The following is an 18,149-nucleotide window of genomic DNA, read 5'->3' on the forward strand; positions in this document are numbered from 1 at the left end:
GTACACAAAAGGGACACATGTTAGCTCCTAGATTGGCGGGAAGCTCACGAAATGGCCATCGCTCTCAGGATTCAAAGAAATGTTATTAATTTTTGATAACCATGTTCATAGAAGACTATGTGCTTAAAAGTTTATTTATCTTATCTCAGACCTAAAATTCATGTCCAAGAATCAACACTAATTGTCTCACAAATACTTATTAAAGTATTTTTAAAAAGTGTATTTGTGTGTTTAATAATAAATGCATCGTAAAGCAGGTATTTTTCTTGATTTAAAATGCATGAATAAATGTAAGTTATCTACTGTTAGTCCAAATCATTTGTACACTATACAGAACTGTTATTCATTCATTACTTAGGACACTGACATAAATATGTTGACTTATTTTTGAAATATAATAATAATAATAATAATAATAATAATAATAATAATAATAATAATAATAATAATAATAATAATAATAATAATAATAATAATAATAATTGTTTTTAGGAATCAAGATATTAAAGTCTCAGTTAAATTTACTTATCTAATAATGTATTTATTTTGTTTTACATATGTTTAAAATCCATGTAAATAATTAAAATAATTAGCCAATAACACTGTTGACAAAGTCCAAGAAATAAGCTACATCAGTGTAAACTCCAGGAAATCCTGGTTCAGCACAACCATTGCCGTAGGAGACAACGCCCATAAGAACGCCATTAAGAGTGAGAGGACCGCCACTGTCTCCCTGTTAAGGAAAACATTGTAATAATTAACGTATATTCAAGAAAAGAAAATTCCGTTTTAAACTACAGAGTTATGGAAATGTGAAATAAAGGTGGCAGAAAGCTGTTCAACATGACGTCATAGCTCAATTCAAATAAGAATATGTGACCGTGATCAAAAAGAAGTTAATTTATCTTAAAATTATATATTAAGTAATTAGCCCACATTTACCAGTATTAAGACGCATTTGTATATATTAGAATTAACTCGTATATAGAAAAAGTTAGTAATTTCTTCAATACTAGTAACTTCATCATCAGAAAGAAACAAGTTAATTATTAAACTATTAGAAATTGCAGAAATTATTAACTTAATATTCCTTATTAAGTTAAAATAAACTGTCATATTTGTTCTTTTATCCAAGTACATACTTAGTTCGTTGTAAAACAGTAGAGACTGTGACAAGACACAGCCATTAGCATACAATGCAGTAAGGAAAGTATTTAAACGTTCTATAAACAAGGAACATTTCTTATTGACATGTAATATTAAGTTTTTATTACGTATAATAAGTGAATAAGTGATTACCTGACAGGAGTCCTTTCCACCTTCTGGGACACCTGCGCATATCTGGCCATCACGAATTCCGCCTATAAGTGAATGTGAGTAGTCATCATTACATTCTTCAGGACTTACAATAGGTACTTGAACTTGCAACAGGTCTTCTGATAGTGGCCCAAATTCCTAAAAAAAATGAGGTCAATGGAATTAGAACTCGATTATACGGTACTTGTGACCACAATCAGTAATCCTTATTTTTCAAAGGATTGTAATTGCCTTCCTCATCAACATAATAAAAGAATCTGTTGATCGATCTTGGATACATAGGTCATGAAGGGGCACTTTCCTTTGGCTTTTGACTAATTTCTCAGAAAAGGTTAACTTTAGAAACAAAACTAGCTGGGTCACTTTGAGAGATGAGGAAATTTCTTGTCAATTATAATTTTGACAAGAAATTTCAAAATTATAATTAGATTTCTTTACAATTAGATTTCACAATTGGTCACAATTAGATTTCTTCCACAATTAGATTTCTTAGTCACAATTAGATTTCTTCCAAGGCTCAGCATACTTGAGAAATGATCAGTTTCTTTTCGGAAAATTATATTTTAAAAAAGAGCTATGAATTGTCAGTTTTATTGGAATGTTGAATTATTTAAGATTAATGACCACGATTTTATTCCAAATAATAGTTTAATTGTAAAAAATAATTTTAGGTCATTTCATGTTATGTGATATTTGGGGAATTCTCTTTTGGAATACCATTACTGACTGGCGTCATTAGCATTTAAATACTTGTGGGCAAGTGCTTCATTTCACATACGCAGGTTATTTTTCAGCTCCATACTAAGGTTTGGTTTGGTTTAATTTTATAGAATAAACTTAATGATCTGTCGTAACTCTTGTAACGCAAAAGAAAAGAAAAGAAAAGAAAAGAAAGAAAGAAAGAAAGAAAGAAAAGAAAAGAAAATAAAAAAAAGTTAAACCCATGGAGCTGTGAAACACCTTTTTCGCTAAAGTACGTAGAAAGACATTCATACCATTGGATTGTAAGATGACATAATTCTTTAAGAAAATTATCACCTCTCAAAATAAAATCGTTCGTGTAGTAAATTATTTGAGGGGACTTGCTCCGAACATCCCTTCTTTAACTACTTCCATTCTACTACTAAAGTATTTTGTGTTTCGTAATTTTTAAGCTCGGATGCTATTTGGTTCGTTTTACGAAATGTTTGTATATATAATCCTATCTGTAATATTCGAGCAGTATCTAAAAGAACCCAAAGGGTCACAGGACCCACTTAAACAATTATTTTCTGTAAGAAAATATTACAAAATTGATCGAAAGTACCGCTTAATTGACATAGCACTGAAGGACATACACGGATTAATATTGCAGCTATGCATTTACTATTAGCTATTGAAAACACTATACAAGGTTAGGATATGCTTCTCTAAAAATGCTTATACATAAATTATTTTTTTAACTTTAAAACTGTACTAGTTAACAACAACCGATTTTCAATTTGTTACAAGATAACTCAGAATGTTATGTTTCTTTGCGTGCACCTCAAGTAGCAAGGGTAACGTGCACTCAGTTTTCAATTTCTTTCCATGTACACTCTAGGAATTCCACGTTGACATGTTAGAATGTATTGGGAATGTCTTTCCTCACATCATGAAGGTTTGCAGTCTTGGTCCGGTATAGCTGATTCTTTACAAAACCCCGTAAGAAAAGTCTAGTTGCGTTAGGTCAGGTGATCATGGCAGCCACCGAATCGGACTATATCCTTCATCCACCTATCTGGAAGCTTTTTAACAAGAAATTGAAGGATATTGAAGATCTAATAAAGGGGGTCTTTACTTTTTGCTATACGATATCAAGTTTCAAAGATCCTATTGTAGTACAATAAACATTTGTAACATATAATAGTAAATATTAGTCTTAAAGTAAAGTCTCTGAAAAGACTGAACTAATAATGTGATTTTATATAAGTTCTCACTGCCATTGAACTTGGGTTTGTCTCTCTCCGCTTCACGTGAAATATGAGGGCATTATAATCTCAACATATGAACGTTGTAATAATAGAGTTTGCGAGATACATGAATAGCTCACTCACGTGAGAAAAAAAAACCTCCCAAAAAGTCAATGCTTAGGTCATTCTTGGCTAGTATTCATCTGAAAACCACTCTGAGGCTTTAATGTCTGAAAAAGTGCACCTTCTAGCTATAAAGATGTATCCTCTAATGCGGGACTTTGTGCACTATTGACCACGACATTTCCGATTCTATGCTTGCCGTATACTCTGGTTTTGTCGGACTCCTTGCAAAATCCTGCCGTACCTTTCTCACATTGGTACCTAAAACATATCTGGATTCGTTCCCAGTTCATGAAAAACACTACTTGTTTTCATAAATGACGTATGTCAAGCCCGAATAATTGGTTGCAATGGTGATACCCTTTCATACTGTTTCCGAAAGTGTCATAGCACTTAGGTATTCGGATTTCATCTTCATGAACAGGGTTACCCAGTAAGCTTTCTCATATTTCGTCCATGTGGCGATGGATTGCGAATCATGATTCAGATCGGATGGCTGAAATCCCTCGGCTAGTGCCGGAGGCTGCCACTTGAACAGCAAGAAGTAGTGCTAATAATTGTATATTAAGAGTAGAAAGTTACGTTAGTCATATTCAAAGCAAAAAATAATGATTTTTCTTTTGGTTAAATTAATGTCTTTCTAATTAACATGATAGAAATATGCATTTTTGTACTACTTAAACTATAAACACGCAGTTGCTACTATGCAAATGTTATTTCAAATAACATAGTGCATAAAATTATAACCAGAAATGAAATAACTATAGAAATATTGATAAACAGTACCCTCAACCTATTCTTTTATCATTCTGTGTAGTTATTCCCCTAATGATACGAATGAAAGAACTTAGCAAGTGGTTCTATAACAATTGTATCAGTAATAATAAAATTGTACAGAAGTCTTAATTTTTATTATTAATTAATCAACAAATTTTCACCTTAATATAACCCCATCCTGTAACGGTAACTTCAGTGCCTGGAGCAAGTGTTTGTCCAGCTGTGGGAAGCCGAGCTGGTTGAACGTTGTCATCGAATACAAAAGGTTCATTCACCTGGAACAAAAATATTTACTATATTTTTATGTTTACAACTAAACTATTCTTAAATTTCTTAATAACTTCATTACGTCTTTCGTATTTTACTTGCGTAATATTGATAATACCCTTCACAGCAATTTGAAAAGCTCAAAAGAATTTAACGTTTTAGTTATATTTTAATGCAAGCATTACAGAACGTGAACACATTATACAATTTGAGTTTACTATTTAAAGTTTTGGTCATTTCTAAGTTTCAATGGCCCCGCGTGGCGTAGTTGCAAACTCTCTCGCCTTTGTTGCGAGCGGTTCCAGGTTTGATTCCCGATGGGAACACTCGGTCTAAAATGTTTAAAAGTTTTTTCAGGCCAGCCATCCAGAGTGAGAATCTTCCTGGATTTCCCTCACTCACAAGAGGCAAATGTTGCAATGGTGAATAACATAGCGGTCCCATGTCGCTTCCTTTGTTCCCCAAACCTTTCTTCCTTCCTTTCATCGGATACTGTGCTCGCCGAGGGACGTCATCCCTCATACGTGACGAGCTAAGTGGATTTAGATGCTGACAGCCCAGAAATCTAATTCCTAATCCTAATCTAGTTTAAGATTTGTCATAATTATTTAAGATCTCTACTTGAATATCACTCTAGTGCTTAAAAGATTCAGATCCAGAAGTTACAAAAAAATCTTATAATGTAAAAATAGTATTCAATTTTTCATATATTTATATGGAGCATAAACATTTTGTCTATTTTTCTCACAACCTTTTATTTGGACTTGGCTCCCTTGTGCTCAATATATCTCACTTAAATTTTATATGATTGTGTGATATATGTATAAGCCTTGCGTTACATCACTGCAACTAATTTCATTAAACTCAATTTCATCCTTTATTACTTCAAGTAATAACCGTACACTATTTATACTCAAAATTAACGAAATCTCTCACTAGTGATATTTATGGCGGCACGGTGGCACAATGGCAGGCGCTCAATTGTGGTGCGTGAGGTCCAAGATTCGATCCCCGGAAAAGTAAAATTGTGGTGGACAACGTCGTGTTCATGGACTTCTCAGAGTATTCCCGTTCCCTCTCAGTTTTTTTATTTGTCAACAAATAAAAAAACTGAGCATTATTAATAACAATTTTTTAATAATAATTTATTAATAACAATTATTAATAATAATTTTTTCAGCATTATTAATAACAACTGTTTGCTGAATATTACACTCCAATGATAACCAAAATTTCATCTTGCTCTCATATACGACTTACTGTAGTTCTGAAAGCTTGCATTGTTATTTTAGGAATGTGATATCACACGAAGGGTGAAACTTTCCCCCTTCTAAGCGATTGCAAGTAATCTCTAAACTTTCCATTCTTCTACCCAAATGACAATTATTTTCTAAATATACTATGTCTCCCCATAAAAATTACAAATTTGCAACAAACTTTACCATTTGCCAATATTTGTACTTTTCCCTTCAATTTCACTATTCTTCTTTTTCATTGTACTATTATAAACGGACATTGTCTTCCTAGAAATTCTCGTTGGTGTCCTCTGCGGTTTAAAACCCGTCTGTCGCCATCCCTACGTCCCCCTCGACGTGAAATTGATATGAGAACGTGTCAACCTGAAAGTAGTTGTGTTCAGAGTTGCTGCCAAAGAAGGAGTCGTTACAAGATAATATCTAGAAAATATATCAAGCTGAAATTCTTTAGTTGTTTTGTTCTTTCAAAAGAGCCTTCTGCAGTTTGCATTAATTATTTAATTTAAATCTACATTCCGTCAGTAGCATAGAAGTTAAACTGAACTCAGAATTGCAAACTAGCGCTGAATTCAAACTCATCATAGCCGACCATGACTTGTATTTTTTGCTGTGCATCATAATGTAATTTTTTGTAACACGAGCTTGATTATGATTAATGTTGAATAATATTATAACGGTTAGTTACATCATTGTTTGCACACTGGCAGAGCAAACACAAGGCCAGCCTTGAACATAATATATATTTTAAAGGGTAATCCCTACTTTCGTATGTACACTAAATGCATAACAAAACTGTGTATTTCTCTAACTTAAGGATATTTTTGTCGTCGAACTCTTGTGAGAATATATTTTGAATACAAATATATATACTGAGAAAGTTACTGGATAGATTTTAAACTTCACTTCAATCAATGTAAAATGTTTTCCATTATTATTTTCAAAGAGAGAGATAAGACACATTACAAACAGCAAAGAATTTATTTCTATTTGTATGAAATATTCGAAAGTAAAGTTAACACACAACAACTTGCTCAGTGGCAATCATGCCAGCAACATACAGTTACATTATGCTTATTTCGAAATGTTTAAGAGATTTTGGATTAACTCATAGCTGTATTCTTGAAACAATATATCTAATATAATTTTACTGATAAGCAACATAAGATATCATATAATTTTAATGCGTAGATAATATATACTTTTGCTGTTAAAGAAGTGTAAATCTTGGTCGTCCTCTATATCACTGTCAATACTTTTAACGGTTTAGATTTGCCGTTTTTGCAATATAGATCGCTTGTTTCTAAATCAATCTGTAGAAACTTTGAGTAACGATTCCACACAATTGGAATCACTCAGCTATTTTGTTACGATAATAGTGAGAAACGTCCGTGTAAATTTATTTCATGGTAAATGTAAAGTGTACTAATGAAAATAAATCAACTGACATTCATGAGACATAGAAAACAAGCTACGAATTGAACGGCTAGAAATTCTCAAATAGAAAGAACTTATAAGCACAGTGTTGTTTTAGACACATCGTATAACGTACGCGCATAGTTTCATAACTTCTTTTCAGTTTACAACTTATTAAGATATAATGACGATATAATAATGATATTCTTAGAATGTGTTCATTAGCGAACAGCGCAAGTCGATGCCATGTGCTGCCAATGGAGTTCAGGCTTCTACCACACTGTTTTCGTTTAGAGGTATAGGTCAGACAGAGAGGGCCAGAGAGCGTTAGAAAGCATATAGAAAGCACAAAACGTGCACGTTTTTGTTCTCTTAACATTAAAAGAAATATTGTTCACAACCTTCCATACCACATGGTTTCTGCTGATATTGACACTAAACTCTGTTTTTACTAGTGTAATACAACAATGACATCTATCCTGTAACTTGGTACCTAAGAAGTAAAAACATATTTAAAAAATCGTATTATTGGATATTATTTGCATTTATCTACGTAATGCATAAAGAAAGAAAGAAAGAAGAAAAATAATATGAACAAGATAAAATTAATTCGTGAAATAATTGGTTAACAATGTATATTTACCCTGAATACAGCTATGTCGTTGAAAGGAGTATGAAGTATCAAGGTTTGACCGTAATTTGGGTGAACTGTAATTTCAGCAACTCTGCGTTCTTGACCTTCTTCGTTGAGGTTAATAATACCAGCCAAGATTCTGTAGGAGCTTATTGGAAGGCTATGAAAGAGTAAAATATAGGTAATTATTATATTATCTTGCTTTATGTTCCACCTTTTTTAGTCTAGACGAAACTATTGGAAATAAGTAGTTCTAACAGAAGAAATGTTGAGAGAACTATACGTAATATCTATATCCTGAATGATATCTGAATCTGTGAAAGACAATTCTTTCATTTGTAAATTTAAAGTATTAAACGAATCAAAAACATCAGAGGTGTAACTATAAAATGTCTCAAGTGAATTATTATTAATGCGTTTTACCTCCTATAAGTAAAAAATTCATTGACAATAGAGAAGATAATAGGCTTTTTTAAAGGTAGATTACCTTTTAGTTGTTCTAGACAAAATCGAAGAGGAAGAAATACTCTTTACTTGCCTCATAATAGAATAAATACTAATAAAAATTCTCCACTGTATAAATTATCTCATTCAGGTAATAGAATTGGAACTATTGAATTAGATATATTTCAGTATAAATTTAGGACTTTCAGTTTGAATGTTATAAGTTATAACCTGAAGAAGAAAAAAAGGGTGTACTTATTGTAATTTCATGTTTAAATACTAACTATATGTATGTTTTGTGTTTCACATCCTTTGATGATTATATATAAATTTTTTTACTTTGTAATTGTTTTTGGTGTTAAGTACAATAAATGTTACTAGAAAATCATTCACATAATACCAGGAATAACCAATGTATAAATATCCGATATCAACAAGTGTCAGAAACGTTAAATAATCGTATAGACAAATAGATAATATGAATAAAATTGTATACTAAATTTCCTTAAACACTAACAAACGAGCGTATCGTTAGATTTAAGAAAAATTGTTAATTGCATCGTTTTCTGATGTTTCTAAAATAATTTTTAAACTATATTTTAAATAATCTTTTAAACTGTGCTCATAATTACTCGAAAGATGTTATTATTGTTGATCATTTTATTTATTATCTTATTCGACAATTGTCTTTAGTTATAGTTTAATAATAATTCATATTTATGGACCGCTAGCTATATTTATAATTACATTGTCAATTGCTATGCACACTTTAATAACAATAAAATTAACTTGCATTATTACATTTATTGGTATACCTATTCTAATCTGTACCTTAGAGGAGACTAGTTATATAATATTTTTTCAAGATATGAAGAGCCTCTTTTGTACAAAAGGTGGGATATACGTAATATATTTTCAATTTACAACATAGAGGTAAAATAGTTATACATATATAAATGTATAAGGTTTTGTGAATAGGAATAATCACTTTTGGTTTTGAAACATAATTAATTAATAGTTTAGAAAGGGGTAATGTTAAATAAACACCTGTCTTTACTTTAAATACTGTGTTCGTATTTTTTGTTACTATATTATATTCTCCTTGACATGGAATAAATACCTTTTATTTTATTTTTGTAGTTACAATCTTAATTGTATTTAATAGTGAGTATTTATGGAATTATGATTCATGTCGTTTTGCAGTTAAGGTTGTTAAATATTTCACTGTCCTAGTGAATGGAACGGAGCGATAATTGCTAATATTGGGAATTAGCATTGAACATTAGCATATATTTTTCAGGCGCTACCTTAGCCAACTGTTTGAAGTTCGTCACAAGGAAGCGGGTGAGGTTAAATTTACATCGAAGTTGCATCAGCCGAGTATGACGTATCGTGGGGGTCAAGGTGGAACAAAACGAGCTCTGCGGGGCTTCTAACCCCCTTTGCTCGTTGACGCTAGCTCAACTAAGTTTAGTAACGTAAGTAAATCATTTTTTATGCATTATATATTACGTATAAGGGTAGGGTGTACAACGGTACGTTGTATATTCGTATTGTAAATCTGTACTCTCTTGTAATTCTGGGTTATAAGATATTTTAAATATGTACTAGGCTGGCTGATTGTTTGTACTATTAGAAGAAGAAAAAGAAAAGATATGTTAATTATAACGTTAATGTATAAAGATATTCAAGTGTTTTTAAATTATGAGATTTTGGATATGTCGTTGTCAGGAGCAACAAGATATATAATATAAATAAATGGAAGGATTATGGCAGATGAGTTTGTCAATTTTATTGGCTCAATAGTAATAATTTAAAGAACCAGTGAATATTTGTTGTAGGTGCGGTTAAAATATATGACATCCATAGACAGAGTATTGCTATTTTAAAAGTATAATTTTGTAAAACATAACATTTTAATGAAGTTTTACCCATTTGCTTAATTTTATATGTAACACTATATATTTCCTTTTTAGAACAAATTTTGAAGTTTTTTTAAAGGGGAATGAAATTATGTCTGAAGATTTTTAGTTGTTAGAGCATATATTTCACTGTTAGAGCAAATAAGCATAACTTCTTATTTACTCTTATTTATTTACTCTTATTTACTCTTATTTATAACTTCTTATTTATTTACAAGCATATTTTATTTGTTAGAGCAAATAAGCATAACTTCTTATTTTAACAGTTAAGACTAAAAATTACATTAACATTATCAAAATTTTCAATTTTGTACTTCGATATAGTAGGTAACAATAGAAATATATCAAAATTATGATAAAGACACACATTTGCTTAAGGAGTGTTCACAAAGAAACGATCCGAAGGCTGTACTATGTATACTGGTGATAGAATGGTAATATTGCTGCATGTGTAACTAATAGGCGCTCCAAAAAGAGCGCAGAACTTCACAACCCGCCGCCAGTGCGTCACATGTGCAAACCAGCCAGCGGATCAGAAGAAAATCGTCCAGTGCGGTCAGTCGTGCTGTGAATAGTGCAACAGTGAAATGAAGGCATCAACGGTGGGGAAAAGAGGGGTTATTCGTTTTCTGACGGCGGAAGGAGTAGGAATTGAAGAATGTCACAAGTGTACAATAAACACTGCATGTTTCCTGCAAGGGTCAATGAGTAGCACAAGCGCTTCAAGAAGGAGGACTGTCCTTAGTCGCTGATGCAGGGTCTGGAACTCCACATTGCATTATCGATGACATCGTCGAGCTGATTGATGCACTCGTTACCGAGGGCCGCAGAGTTACAGTGAAAGCCGTAGTTGCCGAGGTCAACCTGAGCGTGGGAATTTTGCACACTACCATGACGGAAAGACTGAACAAAGTGTGCGCGCAATGGGTGCCCCACAATTTTCAACCACAACAGGAAGCATCTCTAATGGCCCACTGTCTTGATCATTTGCAACGCTATGCTAGGGAACGGAATGAGTTTCTGGTACGAGTGGCCGTCAGAGATTAGTCTTGGTGTCATCACTTCAAACCAGAATCGAAATCACAAAGCCTCCAGTAGAAGCATCCAGAGTCACAACTACCAAAAAATCTAAGGCCATTCACACAATGCAGGAAAGATTTTGCTGATTGTTTTCTTTGGCTAAGGCGGCCCTATTCTGATATACTTCCTGTAGCACGGAACAGCAGTAAATGCCGAGCGCTACTCGCAGACGTTGACCAACCATTGCTAAGCGATGAAATCGAAATGACAAGGCAAGCTCACCCGTAGGATCATTTTGCTCCATGACGATTCACGACCTCAAACGGCCAACACAGTCAGGGCAGTCGTGCAGGAATTCAAGTGGGAGCTCTCAGTCACCCTGAATAGAATCCAGACTTCTCTACCCGAATTTATGCCAATTTTGGTGTCCTTAAAAAGGCTCCGAGGGGCAAACTATTCTCCTCGGACAACGATGTCCGGCAGTACGTTCTGAACTGATTTTCACTACAGCCATTCACTGCCGTGTGTCGCAGTGAGACGAGTGTCTCAGCAGCCAGTGGGCCAATACTTCACAGATACAGGAAAGAGTTTCTGCTCCATGGCCTCCGGCTTGGTTCTTTTTGAATATTCCTTATATTAGGAAACAAAGGAAATGTATCAAAATTACGAAAATGACACATACTTGCTCTTTTTCTTGAACTAAACAACGCGTAAACGAAATTATCTGGATAATCTAAGAGCGAATAAATAATTGTATTTAACCTCAACATAGAGGTTAGTGCTAGGCATTCGTTTCTAAATTAGTGTGGAGTTCAATGTTTTGGGTTGTTCAGCAGTTATTCCTGTTTGCTTAATAGCTAATACAAATGCATTTAAAACAGAGGTTTCAAGTTTGATTCCCAGTGGAAAACAATGACATTTGAACCTATTATATTGGTCTTATTTCGTGGTTTACTTTAAACAGTAAGTCCGCTGCTCATATAGCCTCAGTGCTGGAAGCGACACTAAACTCAGATCCAATCTAACACATCGGGACAACTGCTATTATTATTATTATTTTGTTCCATTAATGTATCTAGTAATATTGCAAAAAATATGGAATTTAAATATATACACGAGTATATATTTAATATAAGAAATATATATTAACCTGTTTAACCAGTGTTTGTGAATCCCACATGAAGTTTTCTTTTTCATTTGAGAACTTATAATTATTCAAGTCATGAATGATACCATTGTCCGATTAAGTAAGACAAAACTAACATATGTACACTTTTCTCGAACATTGGACCGTTGGATTACGGCTTGTTTCATTTGTTAAGAACTCCTGATTAACGGCAATGTTAAATACACAGGAACCGAGGACACCGTGGAGCCCAGAAATGTCAAATGTGCTCTTTATCCTCCTTATATATTACAGAACAAATTAACTAACTCTCTTATAAATTTCCCATCTGGGTCTTTGCTCCATAGAATATAACATGCTTTTCATTTCACATATAAACATGTATGCAGCAATTAGACTTTGTAGCTGTAATCGGCTGCGGAAATCAATATTTTACCTAAAAGCTCCGTCTAAATGTAGAGGTTTATACGTTTTAAATCACACTATGTAATACAAACAACACAATCCCAAATTTAGTACATAGAAATATCATAAATTGAATTTACGCTGCATTCCCTGGAGGGGAGAAGTAATGGAACTATAACTCTAAGGAACAAGGTTGTCTTAAATCGGTTCTTCCCTATAGACAATCGTCTGCCAGTAAGAGCAATCAAAAAGTGCAATTACCCATACTGACTGAATACCATCGTAATCTACTCGAAACTTCCTAGTTCCTTTTTTTTTTTGTTTCTGATCATACTGTTTATGATTTTCTAGGTACACCTTACTTCGTAATATCGTTTTTTCCCTACGTAAGCTCGAAGTAGAAGGGAGACTCACTTAAATAATCGATATTTGCCAGACTTAAATTGTGAAGCAAAGTAAGTGTAATTTTCTTACTCTTCGTGTTATTTTATTTATATATTCTATAATTCTCAGCTTGCATTCATGCTACTTTGGAGAATTTAACTGCATTGCAGTATTATTTTACTGCATTAAAAGAAATCGAATGAAACGGCTGTTATATTTATAAAATAAGGAGAGTACAGGTATTGGTTTGCAATATATTTATTCCTCGTTTTAACGGATGAAAATTCGTAAAATTCGATTGACGTTGACGATTATCAGTTTATTTTGACCCTAAAACTGTAGTAAGTAGTATCCACAATCACATTACTAAAGAGAATGTAATATATAGTACTGCAGTTCAATTTAGCAGACTACCTATTCTGATATTGTAAAATACCTGTAAACTAAAAGTTTTCTGGAAATAATTTTAATTGAAAATAAAGTTCAAACTGAACCCTTTGCTCCAGATTTTATTCATTGCCTCTGATATCAGTTAAAGATAAGTCTGTAAACCAGCTTGTTGAGTGTAATTGAATAATTTATTTATTAATTAAAAACACTATTTATTTAATTTCAATAATATGGGTCACTTGGAATAAGAGAAATTATACAGGAAAAATATTGTCGTTTAGGTGAACAGAAGTACATGTAGATTATGAAGGAAATTTTAAATTGTGTAGGGGTATTTTACAGTTTTGATACTGTGACAATGTGCAGACTCTTTTTAATTATTTAGCTCGTTTTATTCCACCATAATGTAGAGATCTGCTCACGCTAATTCTGTAGCGGATGTCACAAAGAAATATACTTAAATTACACCATTATTTTCATGGGAAAAGGTGGTTTTCATCTAGGGGAATGACAACATTATTTATAAAAAGTAAGTTTATTACATAACTAAAATGGTAATATATAACAAAATTTGATTTAGTGAAAAAGTAATGGAATATCTGATAGTTAATTTGATAGATTGATACCTTAATTTATATATATTGATTGACAGGCTAGAGATTGAAATATTAAGTTAGAAGAAACGGAAGATGAAATACAAGTATGTGACAACAGTTCTTAATCTTGAAAGTTTTATGGTAGATACACAATTCATTTTGAAGTACTGCATGACATCTCTAAACTTGAATTTTATGATGCAACAAGGGATTATACATACCTTATGGTAGTATTCTTGTAACTCTTAGAAACTTTGACGATGATTCTGTCTGGTCACAACCGACGTCTCGAACCTCTGCACCTTCGCACCGGAACTTGTGAACTTCTCAATCAACCGTTTGAGACCTTGAGGTTCTTTTATATTATTCTCGAGGGTCACACCCAAGCCTCACATCCGTCAGTACATCCGTTTTATCATCTCCACAAATATGGAAACTTATTGCTCTTTTGCATTTTGATTGGCTCTTAGAGACTGCCGCACCCAAAATACGTGGCGTGACACACATGTACATACGTGTACTGTCACAGCCGGAAGAACTCAATAGCGTGATCTCTAGACTTATCTACAGATTCATATCTATATAACCAATTTCAACATATTAATGCGGTGTCACGTTGCCAAAATCATGATTATGTATCCTGTAGGATGACTTATGAGTAATCTTCGACAAGTAAACTTCCTACAAAATTGCGCAGCAAAAGCAACATTAGTCACTTTCAGAACGTTTTACGTATTTCCTGTTTCTGTTGCTAGCTTGTAGCAAGTCAAGAGAGAGAAAATGTCTTTTATAATGCATATTAATCCAAAATAGCCTTCTCAATTCCTTCAATAAAGAGCAATGTAACCATATTTTTGGATTTAGCGTCACATTCTCACTGCTTCATAATTTTCGACCTCGAAAATCATCAAGAAGCGAGGTTAAAGCTGGAACATGGGTAATTTACTTTCCGAGTGCCCCTCGTAAAAAAAATTATATTGAAAAAAAAAGTTTTCGCAAAGTGAAGAAAGCATAGGTTATGTATACTTATGAGTCTGTTGTCAGCATAGTCGCATTTCATCTTTTCTTAACAATAATACAGAGAACGTTTATAACAAAATGGTGCCTCTGTTCCTTCACATAACTCAGCTAAATGGAGATACAGGTGATTATGAATGAGTAATTTCTACTAACAAGAATATTTTAGTTTGACACACCATATAACTAACGTACTCACCATATAACAAAGTTAAAGATGAACAACATTTCAATGTGCTAAAATTTGCAAGAAGTCACTCGAATGAAATACTACACTAAGGTTGAAAAGTCAATGACATACTGAACATGCTACATTAAGATAAAAAGTCAATTTTCTCAATTGTCACAAATGCTACGATTGCAAGAATGTAACATTAGAACAACCTACATAATGTTCATTAACAACTAACAGTCCTCAGTTCATAAAAACCTTAACGACAAGCATCCACATTTTATTGGAATTGTAATATATGCAAAAGGACAGAGAATAAAGTAATGACAGAGAGTGAATTAGACTACTGGACAATAACAGAGAACCCTTCGGTTTATCATTCTAACGGTGATTTTGTAATGTTCAGCACACTATCTTAGATTCAATTCAGTTTCTTTAGTACAGTAGATTCACTAATGGCAAATTCTGAACTTTAATAAAAGTAAGTATTAATATACGGTTACGTACGTTAAATACTACAATCTAGTGAGATGTGTACCATCTCATATTCAACGAAATAGGGTCCCATTTGAAATTTAACGCTACACAAGTAAGAAGTAGTATTGTTATAATTAGTAACAATGTAATATACTCAGGAGCAAAATAATTTGCATTATTTCATTACATTACACACATATTTTAATTTCAATATTGTGCTTATGAAGTGATTGAATGAAATAACAGAACATAAACCATTGATGAAGAGATTGGCATCTAAGATGAATGGAAAAGAAGATATGCCAATACATAAATTGTTTTAATTACATAGCAAGACAGCCTTGTTTCGTTGTTTACAAAGATAAATGAATGATTACAATTTAGTCACCCCAAGTAATTAGTAATGAGTAATTAGTAACGTCAACTAGTAATGGGGTTTAAATAGAGATCTCTACAGTTACATAGCTCGTAGAGATTTGGTTACATAAGGATTCGAGATATCAACAAGGGTTGAATTACAATGTTTGACTACCATTGATTTGTTAATTTATTATAATGAATTTCCAATATTTAAGTTCATCTAGATTCAAGGGGGAACTACCGTCAAACTGTTGATATTGTGATCTTGAATTTTAATTTATCTCTTTACTATAGATTATATTATTTTAAGCGTGACAATTCAAACAAATAATAGTACAATATTGAGTTTACTCGTAGAAATTGCCTTGAGTCTACATGTCATGAATTTAAAATTTATTGGAACCCTGTTTTTTTTTAAGTAATCCTCCAAAATATTGAATAATCCTCTCTTTCCCTTCTCCTCTTTTGTGCGTTTTAAAAGTTTACAGGTGTATTCAAAAGGAGCGAGGAAGGAAAAGGATCCCTTGTTGTTTATTAGTCGGGGACTTCGGAGAATCGAACCAATACTTAGTTAGATTTGGAACCTCCACACCTAGTGGTTCTTGCTTCCGCTAGAAGTTGTGGGCGTTTATCAGGTATACCGAATTTAGCCAATTAGAGAATTTTAATCATTCACATTTTATTAACTTCTCGCTGGCATTAAAGTATATTGCCACAGGCGATTATTCGCAATCTTAGATTAGGTAAAACCGCAGGCATTTCCTGTTTACTGTCTACAATTTGCATAGACAGGAAGCGTGTGCCAATTCAGCTAGGAAAATGTTTATAAAATTTCCAACTGAATAAGAAGTAATGCTATATTCCTTTTTGTTTTTACTGTTGGAACCCACAAGAATCAGGGGCTTAATTGTGAGTGTTATAGAGTGTTCATAATTCACAAATAAAGTGTCGGGTTGGATACTCCTTATTCGAGTTAATGTTCTAAGGATGACACCATACATCATATAAGGAAAGTAATAGGTGTCTCAATTCTTTTTGGTCTATTAATTATTTCCAATAGCGGATGGGTGGATGCCGGATATTTTGTATTATGCAAAGCTTGTGACCACGTAGTCAAACGTTGGTAATTCGCGGATTGACATGCACATCGTAGTTACTCTTATTCTTGAGAGTCGCGAAGTGATCGTAATGTAGGTGTTTGTGTGAGTGTTGTTTAAGTAAGAAATGCATATTGAATGCAAGTACAACAATTCTTACTAAAATATAAAAGTGCGTTTAATACTACGGGTAGTATTACGGATTAATTACGGTAGTATTACGGTAGTACTAAGGATTATTAATACTACGGATTTAAATCATTTTGGAAATATTATAATCGCGTTGGGGTGATTTACTTCAGCATCCTACCTATGGATTACCATGGGAAAAGTGTCCAGTGGTAAGTAGAAACTATATTCTGACATAGTATAATACTCTAACACTTGAATGTAATGCCACGTTTTGAATTAAATACACCACTATACACCATTAAAGACAATTACTTCCTGAAGTTGTAGTCTGATGACCGAAGTACAGTAAGGATTTCCAAATTATTTCCAATTTTACAAATTACAAATTTTACTCTTCTTAGGCATTCTTCCATTTTTCAAGGAACAGAACTCACACTCAGAAGTCAATTAGATCCATGAAAATAGAATAAAACACGATTAGTTTATAATATATCATTTTCAATTAAAAGATTTAAATAACTAATAAATAACTAAATAACTTCTCCATTTAACTAAAAGACTGATATGATACACCATAGTATAAGCAGAATTTCCTAACACAATGTTGATAAAAATTATATAGATATATTAAGTAGTAAAAAAATGAACTTATAGTAAGGAAACAAAATTAAAAGAAAAAGTATTTAGAGTAAAGAAAAATAAAATTCTTTGCAATAGTAAATGGTAGTTACAACGATTAGAAAGTCTCACTAATATAAGGAGGGAGCGTATCCAATATTGGGCGCACAAGAAATACGCACAGGAAGCTATGCAAGTAGTCACAATGGAAGTAGTGGTATTAGAAGAAGGTATTCAAATAATATTTGTTATAGGAAGTAATACTTGTTTT

General features: G+C 32.7%; 1 protein-coding gene across 1 annotated transcript in view; it reads right to left on the minus strand.

The window, feature by feature from the left end:
* Positions 1–515: 515 nt before the first annotated feature.
* The window catches only part of LOC145666939 (trypsin-1-like), a 34,695-nt gene continuing 17,061 nt past the window's right edge, over positions 516–18,149 (minus strand). The window contains exons 4-7 of the mRNA XM_081734558.1: positions 7,728–7,878; positions 4,310–4,423; positions 1,300–1,455; positions 516–733 (exon numbers count right to left, since the gene is read on the minus strand). Coding sequence (XP_081590684.1) covers positions 590–733; positions 1,300–1,455; positions 4,310–4,423; positions 7,728–7,878 — 565 coding nt within the window. The 3' untranslated portion in view covers positions 516–589. The remainder of the gene's footprint in view (positions 734–1,299; positions 1,456–4,309; positions 4,424–7,727; positions 7,879–18,149) is intronic.

This window comes from Thermobia domestica, chromosome 1 (genome assembly GCF_964235325.1).
Source record: "Thermobia domestica chromosome 1, izTheDome1.hap1.1, whole genome shotgun sequence".
NCBI lineage: Eukaryota > Metazoa > Arthropoda > Insecta > Zygentoma > Lepismatidae > Thermobia > Thermobia domestica.